This window comes from Budorcas taxicolor, chromosome 10 (genome assembly GCF_023091745.1).
Source record: "Budorcas taxicolor isolate Tak-1 chromosome 10, Takin1.1, whole genome shotgun sequence".
Lineage (NCBI taxonomy): Eukaryota > Metazoa > Chordata > Mammalia > Artiodactyla > Bovidae > Budorcas > Budorcas taxicolor.
This window is the reverse complement of record NC_068919.1, coordinates 44,478,225-44,504,373: the sequence shown is the minus strand read 5'-3', so window position 1 is coordinate 44,504,373 and position 26,149 is coordinate 44,478,225. Positions and strand designations below refer to the sequence as shown.

General features: G+C 48.5%; 2 protein-coding genes across 3 annotated transcripts in view; one reads left to right on the top strand and one right to left on the bottom strand.

Moving 5' to 3' along the window:
- Positions 1-26,149, top strand: part of SNX1 (sorting nexin 1) — a 587,700-nt gene that overhangs the window by 352,833 nt on the left and 208,718 nt on the right. The gene's annotated exons all lie outside the window — the stretch shown is intronic.
- DAPK2 (death associated protein kinase 2) overlaps positions 1-26,149 on the bottom strand; it is a 187,423-nt gene that overhangs the window by 39,489 nt on the left and 121,785 nt on the right. Inside the window, exons 10-12 of one of the 2 annotated variants that reach the window (XM_052646186.1) lie at positions 18,243-18,332; positions 18,033-18,122; positions 14,145-14,863 (exon numbers count right to left, since the gene is read on the bottom strand). In XM_052646186.1, the coding sequence (XP_052502146.1) occupies positions 14,783-14,863; positions 18,033-18,122; positions 18,243-18,332 (261 nt within the window). In that variant the 3' untranslated portion in view covers positions 14,145-14,782. Of the gene's footprint in view, positions 1-14,144; positions 14,864-18,032; positions 18,123-18,242; positions 18,333-26,149 lie in introns of those variants that run through there. The other variant, XM_052646187.1, reaches the window with a different exon arrangement.

The following is a 26,149-nucleotide window of genomic DNA, read 5'->3' as shown; positions in this document are numbered from 1 at the left end:
GAGAACAGGGTAAAGCAGTCTGAATGGGTGACACCTGGGTTCAAAGCTGTCTGGCAGTTGAAAGACACCACCTTGGCTGGAGGGAGAGCCTCACAAGAGAAAAGGGGACATACTGAGGTCACGTGTGTCACGGTTCTGCCTTGGCTGCGCTCTGTACCCATGGCAGTAACGGGCCTCCAAGAAGTCAGATGCCAGGAGAGTAAAATCCTGATCTTAAGTGTCACATGACTCACAGGTGAGGAAACTGAGGACCAGCAAGCAGAGGAACTTGGCCCATCCCACGGGAATTAATGACCTGGACTTGAGCCTTCTTCTCCCCACTCTGGGGTCCAAAGCACTAGGACTTCAGAGCCAGATAAAACTGGATTGGAACCTAAACTGTCCTGTTAGTCTATGCTTAGCTTTGCAGTCTTAGAAAAGTCATTTGCCTCTCTGAGCCTGGGTTTTCCTCATCTGTAAAATGGAACCAATACCTCTTTTTCAGGATTGTTGTGAAGATTGAAGATAATATATGCAAGTCATCTGGCACATTGCAGGCACATGACAAATGGGACCACTATTATTACTTCTCTAACTCAAACTGCCCCCAGCACAGACAGGTAGGAAGAGGCTGGGCTGGCTTTGTGCTTGCTGATGGTCATGTGATAGTGTGGGGTTCTGGTTGGGTGGAAATCAGATTGTACCCTGTGGCCGGGCAGTGAGGTTTCCTAACTAACCCCAGCTTGTGGAGTGTACCCACCACTGTGCTGAGAGGCCTGGGAGGCATGGCCTCTCATTCACTTTAAGGCACCTGCCAACTGCAGATTTAACCAGAGTGGGTGTCAGGGGCAGATGCACTCCAAAGAGTCTCCACCTTTCTCTTTTGCTCCAGTTTCCTCATTTATGTATTTGTTCTTATTCTTTTACTGTATGACATCAAGAAAAGGCATGACTGTTGTAGCAGCAACCACTTTTTGAGCATGATATACTGGGCACCTACCCCATTAGCTCTTCTTTTTGTAAGCAGGTGACTCTTTTGTATATTTTTCAAAATATTTATTTACTTAATAAATAAGTAAATAAGGGTCTTAGTTGTGCACTTGGAATCTTTTAGTTCAGCATGCAAACTCTTAGTTGTGGCATGTGGGGTTTAGCTCCCTGACCAGGGATCAAACCTGGGCTCCCTGCATTGACAGCACAGTCTTAGCCACTGGACCACCAGGGAAGTTCCTACCCTATTAGCTTTCACACATTTGTTCAATCAACTTCATCCTCATAGAACCGCTTCAAGGAATATAGCGTTATTCCCATTTTATAAGAGGCCAAACTGAGGCTCAATTTCTTGCTGAAAGTCACTCAACCAGGCTGGGATGAGCTGGGATTCAAACCTGGAGGCCTGGCCTGACTCCCAATCCAGTATTTTCACACCTGAGACTAGCAAGCCTGCCCAGGTTTGAAGTTCTTTTCAGGGAAGAGGGGTAGATATGAGAAAGGACTGCAGATTTTGGAGGCTGCATCAGGCCTGGCTCCTGGGCAGGTGTGGGTGCATGTTGGGAGTGCGAGACCCATTTGAACTCCAGAGTTTTCTCAGGAGGCAACCCTGAACGTGCGGAGGGCACCCTAGCAGGGGAACTAGGTGAAGAGCACCGTCCAGCAGGAAAGGGTAAGAGCTGGAGGGAGACATCGGGTCCCTCCCAACATCTGTTCGCCTTCTCTTGGCAACGGCCTCAGTTCCCCCTACCAGTTTTGCAGAAAGCTATCTCTGCCCCAAGCTCTGAGGCCCTGGGTCTCAGAACAAAACAAATGCCCTAATCGCTGCCAGTCTGCATTACTGGTCCATGGATGAACGTGAGGACCAGCAAGACACATGGAGAGGTTCCTTGAGATCTTCAGGAAAAACTGACCCACTTTTCTGAGCCATGGGTAACCTTTCCATCTGATGTTTCCACCTCAGGTCCCTGTTTTTAAAAACTCAGCTGTAGGGATTTAATGCGATTCCTATCAAATTACCCATGACATTTTTCACAGAACTAGAACAAATCCTAAAATTTATATGGAACCATAAGAAAGACTCAGAGTTGCCTCAGAAAAGCAATTCGGAGGAAAAAGAACAAAGCAGGGGGCATAACTCTCCTAGACTACAAAGCTACAGCCATCAAAACAGCATGGCATTGGCACAAAAGACAGACATGGATCATTGGAGCAGAACAGAGTCCAGAAATGGACCCACACACTTACTGTCAATTAAGCTTCGCCAAATGAGGCAAGAATATATAATGGGTAAAAGTCTCATCAGCAAGCTGTACTGGGAAAATTGGAGAGCTGCACATAAGTCAGTGAGGTTAGAACACATCCTCACACCATGCACAAAAATAAACTCAAAATGGCTTGAAGACTTAAATGCAAGATGTGACACCATAAAACTCCTAGAAGAGAACATAGGCAAAGCATTCTGACATAAATCATACTAATGTTTTCTTAGGTCAGTCTCCCAAGGCAATAGAAATAAAAGCAAAAATAAACAAATGGGGCTGAATCAAACTTACAAGCTTTTGTCAGCAAAAGAAACCATCAACATGAAATGAAAAGACATCTACAGAGTGGGAGAAAATATTTGCAAATGATACAACTGACAAGGGCTTAATTTCCAAGATACACAAACAGCTCATACAACTCAACAACCAAAAACAAACAACCCAACTGAAAAATGGGCTGAAGGCCTAAATACATATTTCTCCAAAGAAGACATACAGATGACCAACAGGCACATGAAAGACATCGCTAATTATTAGAGAAATGCAAATCAAAACTATAATGAGGTACCACCTCACAACAGTCAGAACGGCCATCATTAATAAGTCTACAAATACAAATGCGGGAGAGGGTGTGGAGAAAAGGAAACCCCCTTACACTATTGATAGAAATATAAGCTTGTACAGTGACTATGGAAAACAGTGTAGGGGTTCCTCAAAAAGCTAAAAATAGAGCTGCCATATTATCTACCCTGGGCATCTATCCAAAAAAAACGAATTCAAAAAGATACATGCACCCCAATGTTCATAGCAGCACTATTTACAATAGCCAAGACATGGAAACAACCCAAATGTCCGTCAACAGATGAATGGATTAAAAAAAAATGTGGTATGTATATACAATGGGATACAACTCAGCCATACAAAAGAACGAAGTGATGCCATTTTGCAGCAACATGGGTGCAACTAGAGATTATCATACGAAGTGAAATAAGTCCAAAAGAGAAAGACAAATACCATATGATTTCACTCTCATGTGGAGTCTAAAATATGACACCAGCGAACCTGTCTAGGTAACAGAAACAGACCACGGACACACAGAACGACTTGCGGTTGCCAAGGGGGAGGGGGATGGGCGTGGGGGAGGGAGAGACTGGGAGTTCAGGACTAGCAAGTGGAACTATTATACAGAGAATGGGTAAGAACAAGGCCCTACTCTAAAGCACAGGAAACTATACTCACCTCTGTGATAAGCCATAATGGGAAATAATACAAAAAAGAATGTGTGTATATATATGTACATGTATGTGAATCACTTTACTATACAACAGAAATTAACACTAAATCTACTACACTTTGATTTAAAAAAAAAATCCAACTGTAGGAAAAGAGGGCTGCAATTCCTCACCCTCACCCCCAGAGGCCCCTGGCCAAAGGGGTGAAAACCGAGTTGAGATCAGACTAGTGCAGTAACAGGCACCACAACCGCTCCCCCGACTCCTGACCCAGAAGAGTCAGCCAGGCGCCCAGGCCAGGGCGCTGGGTATTTTCAGCCTCCAGCAGCATCAGCAGAGGCCTGAGCCATATTGTATTTCCTGTGACCGAGGCACCTGGCCAGCAACATGACCTAGGGGAGCCAGCCTTGTGCCCTTGTGCCCTTGCCTTGTGCCCAGGGCCCTGTCTCCCTTTCTGCTGGAGCCAGACGGGGCAGAGGCCTGGGAGACAGGCTCCTGGTACATGGGCACCAAATGGTAGCAAGAGGAATTGGGAGCTTCAGTTACCACCAAAGTGCTCAAGAATGGGCTTTGGGCCCCTCAGCAACCCCACCCTCAGTATTCACTCTGGAAGCATCCTGAGCAGTGCTTCCTTCTGGGCACTGTTTGTGGGGGCGGGGGTGGTGGTGGATAAACCATCCCCATTTGCCCTAGATGCCCCTGGTTTCAGCACTGAAAGCCCTGAATCCCGTGGTTGTTGATGGTCCCCTACCTTCCTCCAGCTGGAACTCCTCTCTGAATGCAGAAACTGAAGCCCAGCAAAGGGAAGTCCCTGGCTCAGGTTCATGAAAAGCTAGAGGTAAGGGGCTGGCACTGGAAACCAAATCTGCCTATCTCTTCCTGCCCCCTTCCCAGGGCAGGTGGCCTCCTGGCCCCCACTCAGGTGGTTTGAAAAGCCCTTCAACGCTCTCTCTCCTCCAGACTCCACCCACCTCACCTGGCTCTCAGGGTTGTTTTCCTAAGCAGTGCATCAGAATCACCTGGAGGCCCTGGGCAAGCAGTCAGTGAGGCCCCACCCTCAAAGTTTCTGATTCAGCAGGTCTGGGCGGGGCTTGGTAATCTGCATTTCTAACAAGATGACGCTGTGGGCCAGGGAACACCCTTTGAGAATCACTGATGTAAACCTCAGCTCTGATAAAGTCTCACAAAACCTCTGAGCCTCTCCATGGCCCACTGAATAAAGACCCAGGCCTGGATTCAAACCCCTCTGTGATTCATCCCCCATCTCCCCCACATCTTCCTGCCATTCGAGGCTGCTACCCTGCCAGGCTATCCCATATCCTCAGGAGATGCTCTGCTCTCTCCTGCCTCTGAGTCTTCTCTCAAGCTTCTCCTGGCCTGGACTCCACAGCCCCTCCACATACACCAGCCCCCTTATCCTTTAAGCCTATTTCCAGGGTCACCTCCTCTGGATGCCTCTTAGGCCCCCATCAGTCAGGACGAAGGACTCATCCCTCAGCTTGCAGCTTAGCCCCTGTTTCATCCTGCCCTGTATAACAGCTCTTCTTGTCACTGGTCTGTGGATACCTTGAGGACACAGACTGCCTTTTTCATCTTTATCTACATATTTGTTAAATGGATGGGACCCCAGAAGATAGAACCAGAACACCACTTGGAACTTCAGAGAGGCAGATTTGAACTCACCCTGAGAAGATCTTATAACACCATGAATAGTTTGACACCATTCTTGAGGGTCCTGCCTGGAGATCGTGAACTCCTTGGCTTGTGATCATCTTCAGTGGGGTTGGATGGGCATTTACAGTCGTGAAGTCCCTGATTAGGCAGTACTGACCATTCAACCTCCTTCTCAGGCCCCTCTCTCCACAGGAGAAGCAGATGCCCACTAAACTCACTGCCCTGAAGTCCAGACCCACAAAGTCTCACGGGTCCGCTGGACCTTGCCGGAAGTGAGGGATGGTAGAGAGAGATGATGGTTGTCAGTGGCCTTCACAGTCTAAATACAAGAAGTGACCAGTGGTGAGGGTCCTGCTTCGAGCCGGTCCCCCTCCTGCCTTTGAATACCACCTCCTCAGAAGGACCAGGGCTTCCCTGGTGGCTCAGCGGTAAAGACCCTGCTTGCAATGCAGGAGACTTGGGTTCGATCCCTGGGTTGGGAAGATCCGGGAGTAGGAGACGGCAATCTGCTCCAGTATACTTGCCTGGAGAATCCTGTGGACAGCAGAGCCTGGCGGGCTACAGTCCACGGGGGGAGGGACTTAGCACGTGCACAGGTACAGAAAAACCAGCCCCTCCTTGATGCACCCATACCCCCTTGCCTTACCTCACCCACCTGTACCTGCAGCCTCATGGACAGGAGGCACCCTATTTCTGGATAAGCTGGATATCTACAGGTTCACCCCCAGTCTGGGCTCCCAGGAAACAGTGCCCAGCTCCATACCAGGCCTGTATCAATTCTCAGAAGGTGTGTTTACTTCTCATGCCCTGCCAGGTACACCCTACAAAGACCTTTTTGCCCTTCATCTGCTCTTGGAAAAGAACCTATGAAATAATTTCTAATCAAGGAGTCAGTAACGGAGGCTTCCAGTCCCTGCCAACCCTGGGGAAATTTTACTGTTTATATCAGACAGGCTTGAAAGACTCACTTGATTGCATTGTGGCTAGGAATACTATCGCAGTGTTCTTTGTTTATTTGTTGGTTGGGTGGACTGGGGAGGGAAGAGAAGGATTTCCCAGAGTCCAGACTCGTGGCCTGGGGGGATCTTCCAGGGTTAGCACTAGGAGTTTGGTGAGGTCCGGAGTTTGTATCGGTCAGGACCATCTGCCCTGGCTTCCTCCTCCATCAGGAAGTGGTCATCAATCAGTTGCAAAGCTGGCAGGTTGGTTATTGGAAGAGCCTGAGAAAGCCGTGACCCAGGGTACCCAGTTGGGGAACACCCAAGTCTCAGCTCACCTCCTGCCAACCTCTAGGTCTTCTGAGCATTCTCATTTCCGCTCCTTCCTGGGGCTGGCTTAGGTCAGGACCTTCTGAGAGAGTGCAGGGTCAGCCAACCCGTCTGAAATTTCCCCTCCGTGTGTGTGAAAGGAGATACATCCAACTGTGGACACACAGAGCCCACATCCTTATGACTCAGCAGACGTGGCTGTCCTCAACTCTGTCCCCTGGAACGGCAAATAGACCAGCCTTGGAGGTCTGACAGCATTAGGACAGATGCTACAAAGCCTGGGGCAGAGGCACTTCACCCTGAGTCCTTTTTGACAACACCCAGACACCCAGATCCACCCACACAGAGACAGGTGCACACCTAGACACCCAGTCAGATACACACACACACAGAAACAGGTGCACACCCAGACACCCAGTCAGATACACACACACACACACACACACACACACACACACACAGAAACAAAGGGAAAACTCAGATACACCCAGAGATGCACACACATACATCCAAATATCCCAGAGACAGATGTACACACACAGATACCTTGAAACACCCAGAACACACACACACACACACACACACACACTCTCTCTCTCTCTCTTCCCAAACACTCAGCCAGAGTTCGATATGTTGTCTACGCTTGACCTTGAACACCTCCTCCAATTCCAACAGGTGGCCGCTGGCTCTCCAGCAGGGCCCTCTGGGTCTCTGACCTGGAATCAGGGTTACGATGTCTAGAGGTGGAGAAAAATGGCAAACTCTTAATTCATCACACGAGCAATTCAACACCCAGAGACGTTTTATCCCTTCATTTGGTGACTTACCAAAGTTCACCCATGGGAAGGCATTGTTGTTGCTGTTGTTCAGTCGCTAAGTTGTGTCTGACTCCCTGTGACCCCATGGACTGCAGCATGCCAGCTCCTCTGTCCTCCACTATCTCCCAGAGTCTGCTCAAATTCATGTTCCCTGAGTCAGTGATGCTGTCTAACCATCTCACCCTCTGCTGCCCTCTTCTCCTTTTGCCTTCAATCTTTCCCATCATCGGGGGAAGACATAAAGATGAACAAACAGAACGCTAACCACTTTCTTTCCCCTCATCTTAGCAGAAGCTCACTCATCCTTATGGCCAGACGAACATCTGACCTGTAGTAGGCCTGCTGCTGCTGCTAAGTTGCTTCAGTCATGTCTGACTCTGTGCGACCCCATAGATGGCAGCCCACCAGGCTCCGCCGTCCCTGGGCCGATTTGGCACCAATTTGTATTAAACCAGTATGTTCTATGGGACAGAATGTGGGGAGAGGGTGGCTGCTGGGTGCCTGGTTCTCAGGGCTCTGTTTTGGCTTCTTGCCAATGTGAGGTCCTGCAGCTTTCCTTGCCATCTTGGATCAACCAAGGAAAAACAAGCCATTCATTAATTCAGTCCATAAATACTTATGAACACCCACAGGCACTATACACAGAATAGCAGACAGACAGACCATACTGCTCTCATAGAGCTTACAGCCCACAGGAGGAGGCAGACATAAAAAGCTCAAATAATTCTTAAAGAATATGCTTGTTATAGGCTGAATTGTGTTTTCCACCTCCCCTACAAACTCATATGTCCTAACCCCCAGGACCTCAGAATGGGACTGTATTTGGATGTAGGGCCTTCAGGTGGCACTAGTGGTAAAGAACCTGTCTGCCAATGCAAGAGACTTGCCATGCATGTTGGGAAGATCCTCTGGAGATGGAAATGGCAACCCACTCCAGTGTTCTTGCCTGGAGAATCCCATGGACAGAGGAGCCTGGCAGGCTACAGTCCGTGGGGTTGCAAAGAGTCAGACACAACTGAAGTGGCTGAGCATGCACGCATGCCTTCAAAGAGGTGATCAAGTTAAACTGACCCAGGAGGGTGGGCCCTAACCCAGTACGACTGGTGGCCTTACAAGAAGGGGAAATACCAACACGTAGAGACCAGGGATGCTTGTGCCCAGAGGAACAACCATGTGAAGAGAAAGGGCAGCTGTCTGTGGGCTGAGGACAGAGGCCCCAGAGGAAACCAACCCTGCTGACACCTTGATAAGGGACTTCCAGCCTCTCAAGCTGTGAGAAAAGAAATTTCTGTTGTTTAAGCCACCCAGGCTACTATCTTGTAATGGCCACCCTAGCAAATTAAAACAGCATCAAAAACAACAAAACGAGTAAACGAAGTGGGCACCAAATAGTCTGAGTCCTGTGTTTACTTTTTCAAAGAGTCGTTACGTCCTTTGAGGTGAGCTACACAAGCCTTGGCTGAAAAGGCGAAGCAGCAGTAGGCCTTGCTCTCAGCACCCTGCCTCCAGCAGGGCTCTGTTCCTGCCTCCGGCCCCCCTGGCAGGCACCTTCTGGCAGGGTGGGCAGAAGGTGGCCAGCTGAGAGCCCTGGGCCCACACACGGGAGCCTTTCCTGCTTCCTCCTCTGTTTAATAAACCCCTGCTGAGTATCTGTGCAGGACCAGGCATCACACAGGGGCGTCGGGGCAGAAGTGAGCAGGAGGTGAGCAGGACCCCAGGACCAACCACCCAGAGCCCAGGGCACCAGTGTTGAGTTCCACTGTCGCCACGGGGGTTCTGCTCTTACATTTCTCAGAGCTGCTCCTTATGCCAATGGTCTCAGAGTGCAACTAAGTTAGCAAGTCCCTATGTTTACCAAGTTCTTCAAAATTGTCAAACCTCCCTTACAAAATGGGTCTCAATGAGGCATTCATGACAAATAACATTGATACAATTATCACCAGGGCACAGATGAGAAAACAGAGGCCCAGAAATGGTGAGAGACAAGGCCAAGATCCAAAAGCTGAAAAGTGTCAGGGAATTAACCCAGGCATTTCAGTTAAGAGGGGCTTCCCTGGTGGCTCAGCGGGTAAAGAATCTGCCTATAATGCAGGAGACCTGGGTTCAACCCCTGGGTCAGGAAGATCTCTTATGGAAGGCAATGGCTACTCACTCCAGTATTCTTGCCTGAGGAATTCAATGGACAGAGAAGCCTGGCGAGCTACTATCCATGGGGTCACAAAGAGTTGGACATGACTGAGTGACTAACACTTTTGGTTAAGTTAACAAAGGAAATTGAGGGAAGACACAGAACTGGATTGCCTCTTCTCAATTCAAAATGAACAGGGGAATGGCCCAGATGGCTTTTCAAACCCTGTCCAGCCTCTGGGATTAAGCTCAGAGAGACAGGAAGGCACCAGAGCGTGAGTTGGCCGACAATGTAGCTGGGCTCAGAAGATGTCCTCAGACCACAATCTTTAGGCATATTCCAAGGGAAGGGATTGGCTGGGGAGGTGACCTGGGACGTAGGAGGGATATTCTGCTTCTTCTCTTTAAAATGGAAATATAATAATTCAGTCAAGGCATTCACACAGGGTGGCACAATGACCTTGGATCCAGGTAAAAGGACACAGAGCAATGTCCGGCATCAAGTCTTGAGGGCAAAGGCACATTCAGGGATTGTTGCCACGCAGCCTCCTATGCGTGCCTCCTATCATTGCCAATCAGCCCACTATGGCATCTCATGACTGTTGTTCAGTTGTTAAGTCACGTCCGACTCTTTGTGAACCCATGGACTGTGGCATGCCATGCATCCTCGTTTCTCACTATCTCCCAGAGTTTGCCCAAGTTCATGTCCATTGAATCGGTGATGTCACCCAACCATTTCATCCTCTGTTGCCCTCTTTTCCTCTTTTCCTTTTTCAGTCTATCCCAGCATCAGTCTTTTCCAATGAGTTGGGTGTTACCATTAGGTGGCCAAAATATTGGAGGTTCAGCTTCATGACCATCTGGGCTGATTATTTTCACCTCACTTTCTCCTTTTATTATTATTAAAGTACCAACCATTTAATTTTTAAGAATTTTTTGGCCATACTGTGAGGCATGTGGGATCTTGGTTCCCCAACCAGGGATCAAACCCACATCCCTTGCATTGGAGGGTCAGGGTCTTTACCACTGGACCACCAGGGAAATCCTTCTCCCTTTATTTTAATATAACATTTGATGAAAAAATGTAGATAATTCCTGTGTAATTGATAAGGCACAGTAATAAAATGAACTCCTGTGAGCCCATCATGAATTTCTCCAGAACTTCTCTGCCAACAGCTTAGCACCACTGCTGACCTCTTTCCCATCTTGGCTGTCAGAGGTAAGCTTCATCTTGAATTTTGTGTGTAATTATTGCCTTGCCTTTAAAATACTGTTTTATCACATTGGCATGTACTCCCAAACAAAGTATAGTACAGATTTTGAGCTTTATAAAAACAGTATCATGCTGTGTCTGGTTCTCTGGGATGTTTTGTTCACTCAACACTGCCTCCCCAAGAAAAGTAGAGAAGGATGTAGAATTGGAGATAGGCGAAACTGGGCTGGAATCCAGATTCCAAGAGCTGCAGCTGTTCCATCGCATGCAAACTTCTTAACTCCATTGAGTCTCAGCTTCCTCATCTATAGAAATGGAGCTCTCCTTTATCTTACAAGATTACAAAGATTAAATAAAATGTGAAAATGTTGTATATAAGTGCTCCTACCGCAGAACAGGTTTTTAAAAAAAATTATTGTGAGCTTTTCTTTCTTTCCTTTGTGTGTGTGTGTGTGTGTGTGTGTGTGTGTGTGTTTCTAGCTCAGTGGTAAAGGATCACTGATCTGTAGATCAGTGTGAGAGGAAATGCTTAAAAAATTATTTCTCCCCAGATAATATAATCAACTTTTTTTTTTTGAGAGTAAGAACTGGGAACACAAACTTTATTCAAAAAGTAAAGACATTACTAAAACATATACTTCGGCTATATATTTATGACTTGCTAATGGATAGAGGGGAAGAGAAAGAGGGAACTAGTAGGAAAAAGGTTGAAAACAGAAACAATTAATGAGAGGTCACCAGCTGTGTTTCTGATTTTTGAAATGTGAAATAACCATTGTTTATAGTTCTTCAGTTGATCCAATACCAAAGTCTATTAAGGTCTCCTTAGAATGGGACCTTCTTAGCAGACCACCAAGGGACAATTATTCTTTGGGGTGCAGCAACAGTGAACCAAACATCGTCAGGATGACATCGACTGGGGCACCAGATGAAAAGATCTATAAGCCCGTGCCAGACGAACTACCTTTCACTATCCCAGTCCTCGTTTAGGTCTTCTTGTATGTGCCTACCTACTTTCCTTTCGTAGGGATTCTGTGCTTCATTCCTTCTCATATGGCTTTCATCTCCTTCCAAAATAAGGCTATCAGCAAATGAAAAGGCTAGTGGACAAGGCAAATGAAATCTAAGATCTGGAGTCAGGAAAACCAGTGAGACTGACATTAAAATGCAGAGTGCTGAAATATTTATAGGTGCATTTGTGAAATATTAATACAGCATCTTGCAGACACAGGGACAGGGTACCCTCAGACTCTTTGAAGACTGCCTTTCAACTGAGCACAGCTCTCAGAAATGTCTCTAGAAATGTTCCATCTGCCTCAGGGCACGCTGTGGTCTCTTGAAGTATCAACTGGTCGGTGAAGCCTTCTTCAGAATGAAGCCAGCACACCCGATTCCCCTGGGCCAGCTGCTCCACCCCTCCTCACACCTGGAGGGCACCAGCCATCTGCTGGCCCAGAGGCCACAGGGACCAGACCCCCGGATGGGATTGGCACAGGTGTGTGGCTTCAGACTACTGGGTATCAAAGTCATCCGCAAAGGATGTGCATATTCTCAAAGGCCCACTGCCTGCTCCTGTGCTTCCTGAGGGATTCAGGAAACCCAGCGAGTGCCACTGAACCCCAGAGAGCTGGTGTGGGCGGAGGGGGTGGAGGAGGACTCAGGCAACAGGGCTTTATATAACCTGGATGGGAAGGAGGTGGGAGGAGCAGCCTATGGGCAGGATGGAGCCCTGGATTCCCAGGACTTACAGAATGTTGACCCCTGTAGGGGAAGTATCACCTCCGTGTTACTAATTGTTCTAATCCCCCATCTAGAACAGTCCCAGGCATACAGTGTGAGTCCAAAAACAACAGTTCACTGACTGACTTGCAGCTCGTGGAGGCTGGCTACCAAGCTGTTCCTACTCAGGGGCAATGCCCTTTGAAAAGAAGCAAGTGTGACCATTTCGTCTATTTCAAAGAAATGAACGACAAGACAGGCAACAGTAAAGAACAGATGAGAGCGTTTTAAGATGACGCAAAGCAAAACGTCCATCCATTTCCTGAAAAGTCTCCCACAGTTCATCACGTTGTAGAAATGAGCACTGCACTAAGAATCAGGAAGTCTGGGCTTTCATCAGGCACTTTCACAAATTTGCTGTGTGAAGCAGAACTAGTCACTTCCTCTCAGCTTCTGCGTCCTCTTCAGTACAATGCAGTAGTTGGGCCAGACAAGTTCCAAAGGCTTGCCCTTTGGTCCGGATTGGAAACTCGACTGGATTTGTAAAAGCCACTCCCTCCTCTTCTTCCCAGCAGGTGGGCAGTCCCCTCCCCACGACCACATTATTACTTCTCGGGAGCTCCTGGGAGCCCTTGTTCTAGAGCACTCCCTGCTGATCTGTGTGTCCAGCCACAGCAAGGACCAAGGGCCCCTGAACACAGCCAGTGGTTCTTGGCCTTGGCTGTCCTCCAGGAGCTAGAGGGAGGCACAGAGCTGGATCCTCCTGAGACCTGGGGTGTCTAGGAACAACAGGGCAACAGCAGAGCTTTCTTCAACAAGCTTGCAGGTCACTCCATTTCTGGCTGGAAGCTTTTCTGAAGTCAGACTGACTTTCTGATCCTGTGGGGCCATTTTGCCCCAGATCCGTCCACTGGATGAGGGCTGCTCTGTCCATGCTCTCATACAACGTTCTTGAAAGCTGCTGCTGACAGCGGGAAAGGATGGCCTCCCCTTTCCCTAGCACTTCCCTGTCTGCCTTTCTTTTCTGTCCCTCTCTTCTTCCTGGCGCATTGCCCCTCACTCACCTTCTGGAACCTCTCTCCTTTTCTTCCACCTCTCCCATGCACTTTCCCAGTCTTGGTGCCTCACCTTGACCCCTTTTGCTTCCGGCTTGGGTTTCTGCTCAGCACCACCATTCTTTTGGCCTGGAAAGCGGGGCCCAAACTCCTGTGGCTAAGGTTCTCAGCCATATTCACTCCAGGGTCCAGGTAACCCATCTCTTTCTCCTCTCCTTTCTCCCTGTAGGTCCTTCTTTGACCTTCTCCAATCATAGCCTCAGAAAGCCCCCTGCCCCTATCTTGGCCATCACTGGGCAGGTGGATTAGTTCTCTTGAGCTGCCTTCACAAAGCAGCACAGTCTGGGTGGCTTAAACAACAGAAACTGACTTCCTCACAGTTCCAGAGGCCAGAAGTCTGAGATCGAGGTCGTGGCAGGGTTGGTTTTCCTGAGGCCTCTCTCCTCGGCTTGCAGACAGCCACCTTCTCACTGTCTCTTCATACATTCTTCCTCTGATCTCTCTTCTTATAAGGACGCCAGTCATATTGGATCTGGGGCCACCTCGATGACCTCATTTTCTTTAACTAACCTCTTTGAATATCTATCTCCAAATATTCTGTGGTACCAGCAGAGGTGATGGTCCCCGTGGCAGAGGGAATACAGGCATTCTATGCTGGCATCCAGGTTGGTTTTCTTGGGCTGCACACCTTTAGGGAAAGATGTAGAAGTCAGGCACCCTGCAGCCCAGGACAGGTGGTTCAATATGACCTTCTGAGGTGCTATCCACTCAGCACCCCAATGCTGGGTGCTCCCCAGAGACATAGGCACCTGAGCTAAAGAAAATCAGATGCAGATAGCTCAAAAAGAAGCTGAGCATCAGGTAAACAAGAAGTTTAATAAAAGTGAAAAAAATGACAACACAGTGGGCTGGCAATGGGCTGCTTTAGGAGGTTTGATAAGTTGGCCGGCATGACACGCTGACTCCGTGTGGGTTCTGGGAGGTCACAGGATTGGTCCCTCATACCCCAACATTCACTCTGTATCTTCTGCCCAGGGGTAAGGTATCTGTCTTCCGGCTGGTTCTGAACTCCCTCATCCTGTAAGGAAAGCTGCCCAAATCTGACCTTTACCCATGATGATGGTGATGATGGTCGTCTACATCATTTTCTTAGGGCCATATCCCATCCCAGGTTCTGAGGTGGGCAGACAGGTGAAAGCCCATGTTATGGAGAATTAAGGGCTTTGGGAATGTTGGAATCTCCTCCATAGGAGATAGCCACAGCTCCCAGGATCTCCTGGATTCCCTGCAAATCCTTCTGAATCCTGCATGCCCATCTCTCTTGCAAAGTGCTCAGGGTTGCAGAATGCTCAGGCGCTGGTAACAAGCAGGGTCCAAGAGTCTGCAGAGAAAGGAGACTTGCTGGGCTGGGCTTCCCTGGTGGCCACCTAGAGCCTGGTCAGTTAGGACGTACTGCTCCTCCTCCGGGGGTGGAGGGCTTTCCTTTTGGCGATGTCCTCCTCTGTGTCACTCTCACAATTCCTCTGGGGAAAAAGAAAAAGAGAGAGAGACCCAGAGCAAGAAGGTCAGAAGATGCCAAAAATGGGGTCATGCTGGGCAACCTGGGCTGATGCACCTGAGTCAGGAGCCTGTAAACAAGGGAGGTGGACATGGAGGGGAATCCTGTTGCTCTGTCCAGAGACCAGGGGTGGAAGAGATAGGAATGGGGAGGGCCCTGAAGCAGGGCCAAACCAACTGCCTGGAGGCCTCCTTCCCAGGAGGAAGGAAAGCAGGCAGAGCCTCTAGGGGAAGTCAGGCACCAGAAGAGGCCAAATGATCATCATGAAAATTATATCTGGTGTCCTTTGTGGCTGCCACATAATTAAGACCACTTGGCTAGTTGGTTAGTGGGGTGATGGGTCTCCTGACCTCAGCCTAGAGAGAATGAGGAGGGCTAGCATGACCTCTCCAAGCTCTGACGGCCACCTCACCCCCTCTGCTTTGACTGGCTTAGGCTGCACCTTTAGCCAGGCCTGCCATGTAGTCTTTCCAGGCCAATGGCTTCTGTCCCCCATTTTTGTGAAAGGGAAAAAGAGTAAAGCAGATTTTATCAGCTCCTACATAGCTAAGCCAGAGCAGAGGCAGCCACCCTGGAAGTCACTGTGCCTTTTTCATTCATTCCACGTGCATCTACTTAAATAATTAAAACTATTGAAAGAAGTATTAATTGATAAAGAATTATGGAAATCATAGAAAAATCTGTTGTCAGATGTACAGTTTTATTTATTCTTATTTTTTTAAAGCTTTTCTTTTTGCATTTTTCCCCCTATTTTTTGGCCATAACTTGTGGCATGCGTGAACTTAATTCCCTAACTGGGGGTCGAACCCATGCCCCCTGCAGGGGAAGTCCAGTGGAGTCTTAACCACTGGACTACTAGAGAAGTCCTCAGATTTTAAATTTTAATGCTTCCTATGGTTTTTCCTGTGGTCATGTATGGATGTGAGAGTTGTACTGTGAAGAAGGCTGAGCGCCGAAGAATTGATGCTTTTGAACTGTGGTGTTGGAGAAGACTCTTGAGAGTCCCTTGGACTGCAAGGAAATCCAACCAGTTTATTCTGAAGGAGATCAGCCCTGGGATTTCTTTGGAAGGAATGATGCTAAAACTGAAACTCCAGTACTTTGGCCACCTCATGTGAAGAGTTGACTCATTGGAAAAGACCCTGATGCTAGGAGGGATTGGGGGCAGGAGGAGAAGGGGACGACAGAGGATGAGATGGCTGGATGACATCACCGACTCGATGGACATGAATTTGAGTGAACTCTGGGAGTTGGTGATGGACAGGGAGGCCTGGCATGCTGCGATTCGTGAGGTCTCAAAGAGTCGGACACGACTGAGCGACTGAACTGAACTGAAACAAAAGGATGTGTCTATTTTTCTTTTTATTTCTTTTTTTTTTAAAGGAAAATGTCTTAGGGAAAGCAGTATAATAGATGCCTGGGACCCATTTCTTTTCTACTTAGAGGATGAGCTGTGTGTTTGAGTAAAAAGAGAACTATTTTAAAGTTCACAAATAGACAAAAATTAGGAAAGAATTTTACATTCTTTTCAATTACTCTCTGTTCCTCTTTCCCAATGGCCAGCATTGTATCAGGCCAACTCAGCCTGAGAGGTGTGCCCGCTGTCAGCCGTGTGCCTACTCAGGGGCCCCTCTCCTTCCCTTGGCCTGAACCAGCTCGAAATTCAAGGTCAAGATCAACTTTAGCCAAATACATCCTGGACCTAGCCTGGCTATAACAATAAAAATAATACAAGCTCTGCTGAATCGCAACTTTTTAGCATGAGTCAGAGCCAAACAATAACAAAGTAAGCTGGGTGACAATCTGCTTGTGATTAACAGGGATTCTCAGAGGGAGCAAGTCCAGTCCCCCTCCCCACTTTTTTTAACGTTAAGAACTCTACGTATTTAGAAAGTAAATGTCCACTTTTAAATGATGGTTGTATCGAACAAGGAAAATTAGAAAATATTTGTAACAGAATAACATGAAAAGAGAACTTACCACAATTTGTTGCAAGCAGCTGAAGCTGTCCCCTTTTATAGCAGATGAGGAAGGTGGCCAGAGAAGGAACACAGCCTGGCCAAAGCCCACCGTTTATGGGCCTCTAAGCCATGAGTCCTGCAGGGCCCCAAGCTCAAGAAGAGCTCAGGCTGGTGCGGGGCACACAGGGGCAGTGCCAAGACCTGGGATGTAGCCTAAGTGCTGTGTGCCCGAGGCCGCCCAGGGCTGACAGGCAGGCTGCTGCCCTATGGCCTCTTCCTAAGTAGGGAGTCACCTTCTCTCCCGACCTGTGCCATCGAGAGGCCGTCACCACACTCGGTAAGCTGTGAGGAGGGTCTGTCAGGGACCCTTGACCAGCCACAATACTAACACTGCACTTGGTAGCACCAGCCCTGCATTTCAGAGTCTACAGGAGGATTTTAAACAATAATAGGTGCTAATAAGTATTGAGCACTTAAAATGCCAGACTCTAAGAATATGTCATCATTTAATCCTCATGACTGCCCTGTGAGGTAAGAACTGTTGCTAACCCCTTTTTACGAATGATTTCATTTAGCACAGAGAGGTTAAGTCATTTCCTGAAGGTCACACAGCTAGAAAGTGGCACATTTGAATCCTGGCAGTCTGGCTCCAGAAGCCATGCTCTTGACATTATGAGTCTCCCATTTTAAATGTACGTAAAGTTGCAACAAGCTAATCAAATATATCATCTAAATATTATTATGTTATTATTATTGGTAATCTAAAGCAAAGCAGAAGTGGGAAAATTGGCAAATGAATGTAAAGCTCTCATTCTAAAGCAGATATCTGGATTATTAGGAACTGACTTTGGATTGCCCACCTGTGGTAATCCATTGACCAGAGTTCCTGCAGCCCCTAACAGGCTACAGGTCCTCCAGGGAAGCTGGGGCTGTGGAATGGCAGCAGCAGTCCCTCCAAAAGCCCATGAGGAAAGGATTCAAGAGCCTCTAGAGGCTCATGCACCAAACCCCCGGGAGCACCCATCTTCCAGCACCACCCCAGTGGTCGCCCGTGAATACAGCCTCTGCTGATCCCACAGTGCAGAGCCTGCTGGAAGCAGTTGAGCCCCATCTGCTCCCCACAGCCCCTCCCAGGTCAAGGCTACACACTCCGAGAGCACTGTGTTTACCCACCAGGTCCTTGTTCGGCCTCGGCCTCGGGTGCACCTTCTTCATCAGGGAGCGGGTGAGGTGGTTGCACAAGGAGACAATGCTGAAGGAGAGCTGAGGGAGGGAGCAGAGGGGAGCCGCCAGGTGAGAATGTGCACAGAGACCCTGGCGGGGTCTGGAAGGAGCCAGGAGCCCACCTCAGCCCCCCGCGCCCCGCCCTAAGCCCTGACCCACCTTCCACCGCCTGCGGACATACTGCTTCTTGAAGTTCTCCAGATTGACCGCAGACTCCCTGCGCATCAGGGCTTGCTGGTTGTCCACTGGCTGGGAGACAAAGCAGAGAGCATGGTGGCTGACACTGGGCTTCGGGCAGCAGCTAAACCCCTGACCACACGCCACCCTCAGCCCGACCCTGGGATCTGCCTGCTGGACACGACACACAGAAGGACCTCACACTGAGGGCAAGGGCTCCAGATGAATCTCAGCTGTTCCAGAGATGCCCAGGGCACCCCTGAGCTATTATTACCACAGCCAGATGGGCACACTGGCTGGACTGGAGGCTTGCCACCCCCATAAAGGGAAAGACCAGGAGGCAGGGGGTCCCTCTGGGGAAGGGTCATCCTGCAGCAGTCCAGGATACCCACTGTAAACTGGGTCAGTTCTGGGCTTAGCAAAATGGATGACTTGTTGGCAGATGGGGCATTAATATTCCATTTAAAGATAAATGGAAGGAAATAGGGCTTTGATGGGGATCGAGAGGAGATGGGATGTGTATTTCCTTTCAATTGCCTGGCAGTCAAGGCTCAGCTTAAGCTCTGACTTTTTTAAGAAACCTGGCATGGCTTCTCGGAGTCTCAATTTTCTCATCTGTAATATGGGGATAATGAATAACATTGTGTCACAGGGTTATTTAGGATTAAATGACTGTGGGATGTGAAGTGCTTAACTTAGAGTTGCTCAATAAATAGTAATAAATTACTGATAGCCTTCCTGTCTTCTCCAGTCCATCTTTTTAAAAATTATTTTATTTTAAAAATAGTTTTATTTTGATTTAAGAAAAAAAGAAAGAAAGTGAAGTCGTTCAGTCATGTCTGACTCTTTGTGACCCCATGGACTATAGACTGCCAGGCTCCTCCGTCCACAGGATTTTCCAGGCAAGAGTATTAGAGTTAATTGATATTAAAAAGTGGGCATATTTAATGGACTCCAGTGTAAGGAGCTCATTCCCTCATGAATTCCTGCCTCTTCATAAACAAGATTTTCCTAATTCAAGAATTCAAGAGATGAGTTTCAGGGATTCTATGAACCTCCTGAAATGATCTGCAGATTTTAGTGCATAAACTTGTACATGGATGTTCACAGTAGCATCATTTATAACAGACAAAAAGTGGAAGCAACCTAAATGTGCATCAACTGATACATGGACAAAAAAAAAATGTGGCCTACCCAGGTTGTTGCTTTAGTCATTGAGTTGTGTCTGACTCTTTAGTGATCCCATGGACTGTAGCCCATCAGGCTCCTCTGTCTACGGGATTTTCCAGGCAAGAATACTGGAGTGTGTAGCCATTCCCTTCTCCAGGGGATCCTCCCAACCCAGGGATCAAACCCGTGTCTCCTGCATTGGCAGGCAGGTTCTCTACCATTGAGCCACCAGGGAAGCCCACTTTACCCATACAATGGAAGAACTAAGTGGAAAATCCATTCATGAAAAGAATGAAGTACTAATACATACTACGACATGAATAAACCTTGAAAACAATATAGTAAGTGAAAAATGCCAGACACAGGAGGTCACATGTTGTATAATTCTAATCACATAAACAAGCCTGGTGTGCTGCAATCCATGGGGTCACAAAGAGTCAGACATGACTGAGCGAGCGACTGAACTGAACTGAGTCACGTAAAATGCCCCAAATATCCAGAATGGGCAAATCCACAGAGGAAGAAAGTAAATTAGTAGTTGCCAGGGCTAGAGAGAGGGGGAGATGGAGAATGACTATGAAAGGTTATAAAGTTTCTTTCTATGGTGATGAAAATGCCCTGGAATTAGATAGTGATGATGGTTGTATAACCTTGTGAATACACTAACACGCACTGAATTATATACTTTCAAGTAGTGAATTTTATAGTATGTGAATTATATCTCAATTTTTAAAAACTTAGTGTATAGGTACAGACATATTTTTCCTCTGAGAAGAGTCAGGAGCTTCGATTGATTTTTAAAGGACTCTGGGACCTCAAGAAAATGAACCACCCATGTTCGTCCGTAAGGTCCCATCCAGCTCTATTTTTTTCTCTCTGCTCTGACAGCCTCCTCAAAGCAGTGTCACCTTTTGCACCTCGGTGACCTCAGTGAGTGAGGCTGCTCATGGACTCCTGATGCTGGTCTTGTCTCCTAGCCACACTGTGAGCACACCTCCACGCCTGCTTATCTGTCATCATGGTGCCAGATGTCCGTGGAAGCTGGTGCATATGGCTGGGGCACACTGCTCTGGACCTGACATCTTCTGGCAGGAGGCTCTTTTCATGTTCACCCAACATCCCTCCTCCAGAAAGGCCTCTGTGTGTTTCAAACCCCAATTAAATTATGACCTCTTCCAAGATAACCTCCAAGAAACAATGTCTCTCCCAACATGACCCAAACACGTGTGTGCTCCTTTATCATACACAGCACCTCTCTTGGTCAGCTCCGCAGTACAGTCATCTCCCACTAGTGGCCAATAACAGGAATGATTCTCTTCATGTTTCTGCCAGTGTTTCCTCACCACCTACTCCTGATCCAGAGTTTAAGACAGTGGGTGCAGAAGCGCTGTATGGGTGAACTGTTTCCCTGATCGGCAGCAGAATCAAACCAGAACAAAGCCCCAGGACCTGGGACCTACTCATTCCCGCCCATAAGAGGCCCAGGCACCTGGGTCCACCCGGCTGTGAGACTGCGGAAGGGTGTCACGACACACTGACCGCCCACAGCTCTGCCTGGGGGGCCAGTGAGGTGAGACACAGAGTCCTGGGGAGGTCAGGGAGCATGGAGGAGAGTCCACGCCACCTTGACACAGAGGGGAGACGAGAGAGCCAGAGGCTATTCACCCTCCCAAACTGGGACCCAGTGGTTTGGTCCAAAGAGTACTGGAAGGAAGAGAGGAGGGAAAGGAGGGAGGCAGAGAGGAGAGAGAAGAGCAAAGGATGGGGGCGCTGAGGGCACCACCAGCTCATGTCCTGCTCTCTCAACTCTTTCCTTAACTGTCTCTCCCCCCACGCAAGCCCTGCCCTGGGTTAAGGTCCTCACTGCAACAGAGCCGTGAAAGAGGGCAGGGGACAACTGGTCTGTTCTGATCCTGCCTTTCCCTGGCATCAAAGCCTTCCAGCAGCTTCCAGGTACTCTCAAAAGAACCCAAGAAGCTCACCAAGAACCCCAAGGCCTGTACCATCTGGGTCTTTCTCTCATCTGATTTTCTCCCCATCTCCTTCCTATCCCTGTGGCTTTCATTGCATGGGTCTGCTTGCTAGTCCAGGAACCCAAGGTCTCAGGATCTTGCTGTATAAACGTTGTCATCTCAGGCAGGTGTGTGCTCCAGGGTCACCTCCGCAGGGTCACCCTATATAAGATAGCACATTGGTTGCCCTATGCAAATCACGGTGCCTCTGCCCGAGTTCTTCACGGGACCTGTCACTACCTGACCTTTTATTCTGTGTTTATTCAGTTGTTGTTAATCCCCCTGCTCTGTACCTCTCAGCAACTAGTATCTCCTTCTCAAGGTCATTGCCATCTTGCCACCCACGGAACATTTTACCTCTAACTTCACAAATATCTGCTATTCACCTTCCAGTCTAATCCCGGCAGGGAACATCTTGCACTTGGAGAGTTTGATGAGCTGGAATTAGTGGACTCTGGGACCAAAGGGACATCTTCTAGTCTACTTACCGATTGGCTCCCTTGCCAGGAGAGAGTTAGCTAAACCCCATGGTTGGAAGGTCGACATGCAGGCCAGGGGAATCCCGTTAGTGAGAATCCCACATTCCAACTGGTCCAGCAGGGTCAGCCACTAAGCGGAGATGCCCAACGGCAATATCACGTGGGACCGTTCCCACAGGCTGCTCCTGGGAGGTGACGTAGTCACTTCAAGGACCCTGTCTGTGTTCTACACAAAACAGCATGAACTCCGAGGAAGAGTATATAAACCTGTCAGGCTGGCCTTTCCCAATCAATGGGCCTTGTCGGCGGCTAAGAGGCTCACCAAACGCTGACGCTGTCTCTAGCTCTTGAAGTCAGAGAGATGTGAATTCTGCAGTGACATAAGTTCCAGAAGGAATGTGACACCAACACTTTGGATTAAACTGAGGGTGCGAGGGGAGATGGAGTTTGTTCCACCTTCTCCTGACCCTCCCCTTTCGGCAAACAAAGCCCTCAGCCTCGTGGTCCTTCAGTGACGCCAGTGTGGGCGGCTTTGACCAGGCTCCTAGGAGTATGTTTAGTGTCACAGAAAAATGCTGAGAAGGGAGAAAAGAAGACAGAACTCTGTGGCTAAAGTCAGGTTTTGTTTATGCGGACACAAACGCCTCTGAAAAAGTCCTTCAGGGAGCCATTGTACAGAGTGAAGTAAGTCAGAAAGAGAAAAATAAATATTTCATATTAATGCATGTATACGGAATCTAGAAAAAATGTACTGATGAACATATTTGCAGGGCAGTAATAGAGACGCAGATGTAGAAAACGGTCTTGTGGACATGGATGGTGGGGGCAAGAACTGGGTGAAATAAACTGAGAGAATGTAATTTGAAATATACACACTACCTGGAGTAGGAAATGGCAACCCACTCTGGTATTCTTGCCTGGGAAATCCCAGACATTGGAGCCTGGAGGGACCCCTTTGTGTCCATGGGGTCACAAAGAGTCAGACACAACTAAGTACAGACGACCAACCTCCTCCAACTGTAATTATTACCATGTGTAATATAGACAGCGAATGGGAAGCTGCTCTATCACACAGGGAGCTCAACCTGGTGCTCTATGATGATCTAGAGGAGTGGGAATAGGGGTGGGGTGGGAGGGAGGCTCTAGAGGGAGGGGATATATGTACACTTATGGCTGATTCACTTTGCTGTACAGCAGAAGTCAACACAACATTGTAAAGCAATTATCCTCCAGTTTAAAAAACATGTCTGTTGTGGAGAGCTAGGCCAGCACCAACATCCACAGGGCAGGGAGATGAAGCAGCAGCCATCCTTCCAGGCATAAAGACCAGAATCCTGGTTTTCCAGTCTCCTCTAGAAACTGCAAACAGATTGCAACTTTTCAAACCTCCATCTGAGTTACTCCTCCAGCCCCATCCTCCACTGAAAGCCAAGGACAGCTGAGCACCCAGTTTCTTGGTTCGCCCAGGACTATCACTCTGGGCCTTGCTTCTTCGTCTGTAGGTGGCATCTCCACCTCTCCCTTTTGCTGACTGTTTTGCTGGCTGGAGCCCTGCTGGCCTTACCTCCCTGTTTACCCAGGAAAGGAGGCCTGAGTCTGCCTCCCTATGGCTGAGTCGGGGGAGCTTCAGCGAGGCTGTGTGCCTAGCAGGTTGTCCCGCGACTGAGCACGCCAATGGAAAGAGGTAGAATGCCCCTTTCTTTGCCTGACCCGACCTTACTTCTCTGAGTCAGGTCTCAGCATGCATACACTCTTCCTTTTCATCTTCTCTCCGGGAGGTTCAGTTTTCTGAGCCACTTTTTCATTCCCAAGAAAAGCTTCAAAAGCTCTCCCTCTAGCATTGAAGACAAGAGACTTGAGAGACATTATATCCACCTGCCATGTGTGAACTGTGTTTGGATCCTGATTTGAACAGACTGAGTATAGCAGGAGGCCCTTGAGAAGAGCGGGGCATGTCAGTCCGGCTTGTGCACACAGATGGTGATAAGTAATTATTCCTGATTTTGTCACATGCAATCATAGAGCAGTGGTCATGGTAAAAAAAAAAAAAAAACACGCTTTATAAAAGATTCCTGCTGGAAAATTTATCAGTTAAGTGAGTCTGAAGTTTGCTTTAAAATACTGTGAAGCTGGGTAATAGATAAATGGAATTCACTCAGCCATTCCTAACCCTTCCATGCAAGTTTTGAAAATCTCCCATAATGAAAAGCTAAAAACACAAACTCTCCTTCTTTTGAATCTCTGTAATCTCCTTTAATTTCCGTTTAACAGCTCTAGGTTCCAGACCACAATCCGAACTCATCCCATCCCTCCAAGTTCTGCCTGGCACCCTCCCAAGGTTATAGAGGGAGGGGAGTGTTGGCGGAAGACACACCCCGGCCCCAAGAATGTTTATACCCTCTGCCACCTCCTTTTGAGAATGTTAAGTGCTTTATTCATATCCAATTCTTTTGTGACCCTATGGACTTGTAGCCCACCCACGGGGCTCCTCTGTTCATGGGATTCTGCAGGCAAGAATACTGGAATGGGTTCCCATGCCCTCCTCCAGGGGATCTTCCCGACCCGGGGATTGAACCTTGATCTCTTGTCTCCTGCATTGGCAGGCGGGTCCTTTACCATGAGTGCCACCTGAGAAACCCCTGCCATCCCCTTACCTCTCCTCAGAGTTCATCTGCCTCCTGTTTTCTGGAATATTAGGTACCTCTTCTTCATCACTCACCATGGCCTTTCTCTCCGCAGTTGGCTGGGGCCCTACCTGTGCCAGACACCGAGTCTTTTATTCAAGGGTTGTCTTGTTCTTATCTGTCACCTCCCTCCAGAGCCAGGGCACAATCAGTGTTTATTCATAGAACTGGCCGCTTTCACTCCTCAAATATGCCCACTGCTGGGTCTCCTCTCCACGGCAAAAAATCTTCTCCACGGGCCAAGAGTTTTCACAGACAAAGGGGAAAGGGTCATTCAGTTCCACAGACATGTACAGAGGCTGAGAGCAGGCGTGATAGCTGAGCGCACAGCCAGCTCTCCCTGGCATGGGACCGCCGTGCTGCCTGAAGAAGTGATGTGGGTCGCCACCGCCTTCATAAACATCTGGAGAGGTGGGTGGGTGGTGTGGGGAGAGAAGCTCACGGAGGAGACACTGGCTTCTCCCACCATTATGACTCTGCTCCCGCCCTTCGCTACCATCATCCTGATTCTGCAGAAGCATGGCTCACCATCACACCTTCTCCACCCTTCCCAGCACAAAGCTGGGTGACTGTGTGCCTCATGCGTCTGCCCCAGAGCAAGACAGGCGGCTGCCTTCCCCAGGTGCCAACTCTCCAGCCTCTTGGGAACCGCTGTTCAGGAAGATGTTACAGGCTCACCCTGCCCTCTCTGCGATGGCATCAGCAGAGAGCACAGAAGCTGACCTCTCATTCACAGCCTGATGAATGAAAAGATCCTCTGTGATGGCACATGGGCTGGCCCACAGAGCGGCAACCCCCAGCAGGCCTTTGTCTGTCTAGATGCCAATGAAACACCCGATCCTGCCTCATCTGCCCTGCTCTGCCCTGTTCTTGATGTCACTGTTAAAATGCCATCTGTGGGCATGTGGAGGAGAGTCAAGTGGGTCCTCTGGCTGGGCATTCCACCAGCCTCCTTGGACTCCCCTTGGCATCAGATTCTGCTGCCAAAGGGTGATGGGCGTTGGACTAGTCAGGGGGCAGGGGAAGGTCATGGTCCCTTCTGACTTCCCTGAAAGACTTGGAGGGCAGTTTTCAGTTCACTTCACTTTGTCTTTGGAAACTCTTAAATAAAAGAGTCTGTTCATAAAACATCTAAATGACAAGCTATTACCCACGACTGGACATGAACATGGAGAGGACGACTGCACTACAGAGAAGAAATCCACTTATGATTCTGACTCCAGTCAGCTCCGGGGCTGACTGGCTGGGAGACTCTAGACAAACCCTGTCCTGTAAAATGCTGTAAAAGGAGGCTGTCAGATGGCTCACCCCTGAGAACCTCCAGCACGGATAGCGTGTAGCTGATGCTAGGATTCTAAAATAACCACTTCTCCCGCTCTTTTCCCAGTCTCCCTAATTCAAATCATCATCCACAGCTTACTCCTTTATTGCATTTTATTTCGACCCTCACAAGAAAGTTTGCCCTGAGTTGCTCAATCAGGGGCTTCCTTGCCTTAGGAAACCTGTTGACTTGGCCAAGTTAAAGAGTTAGTCATTCAGTTGGG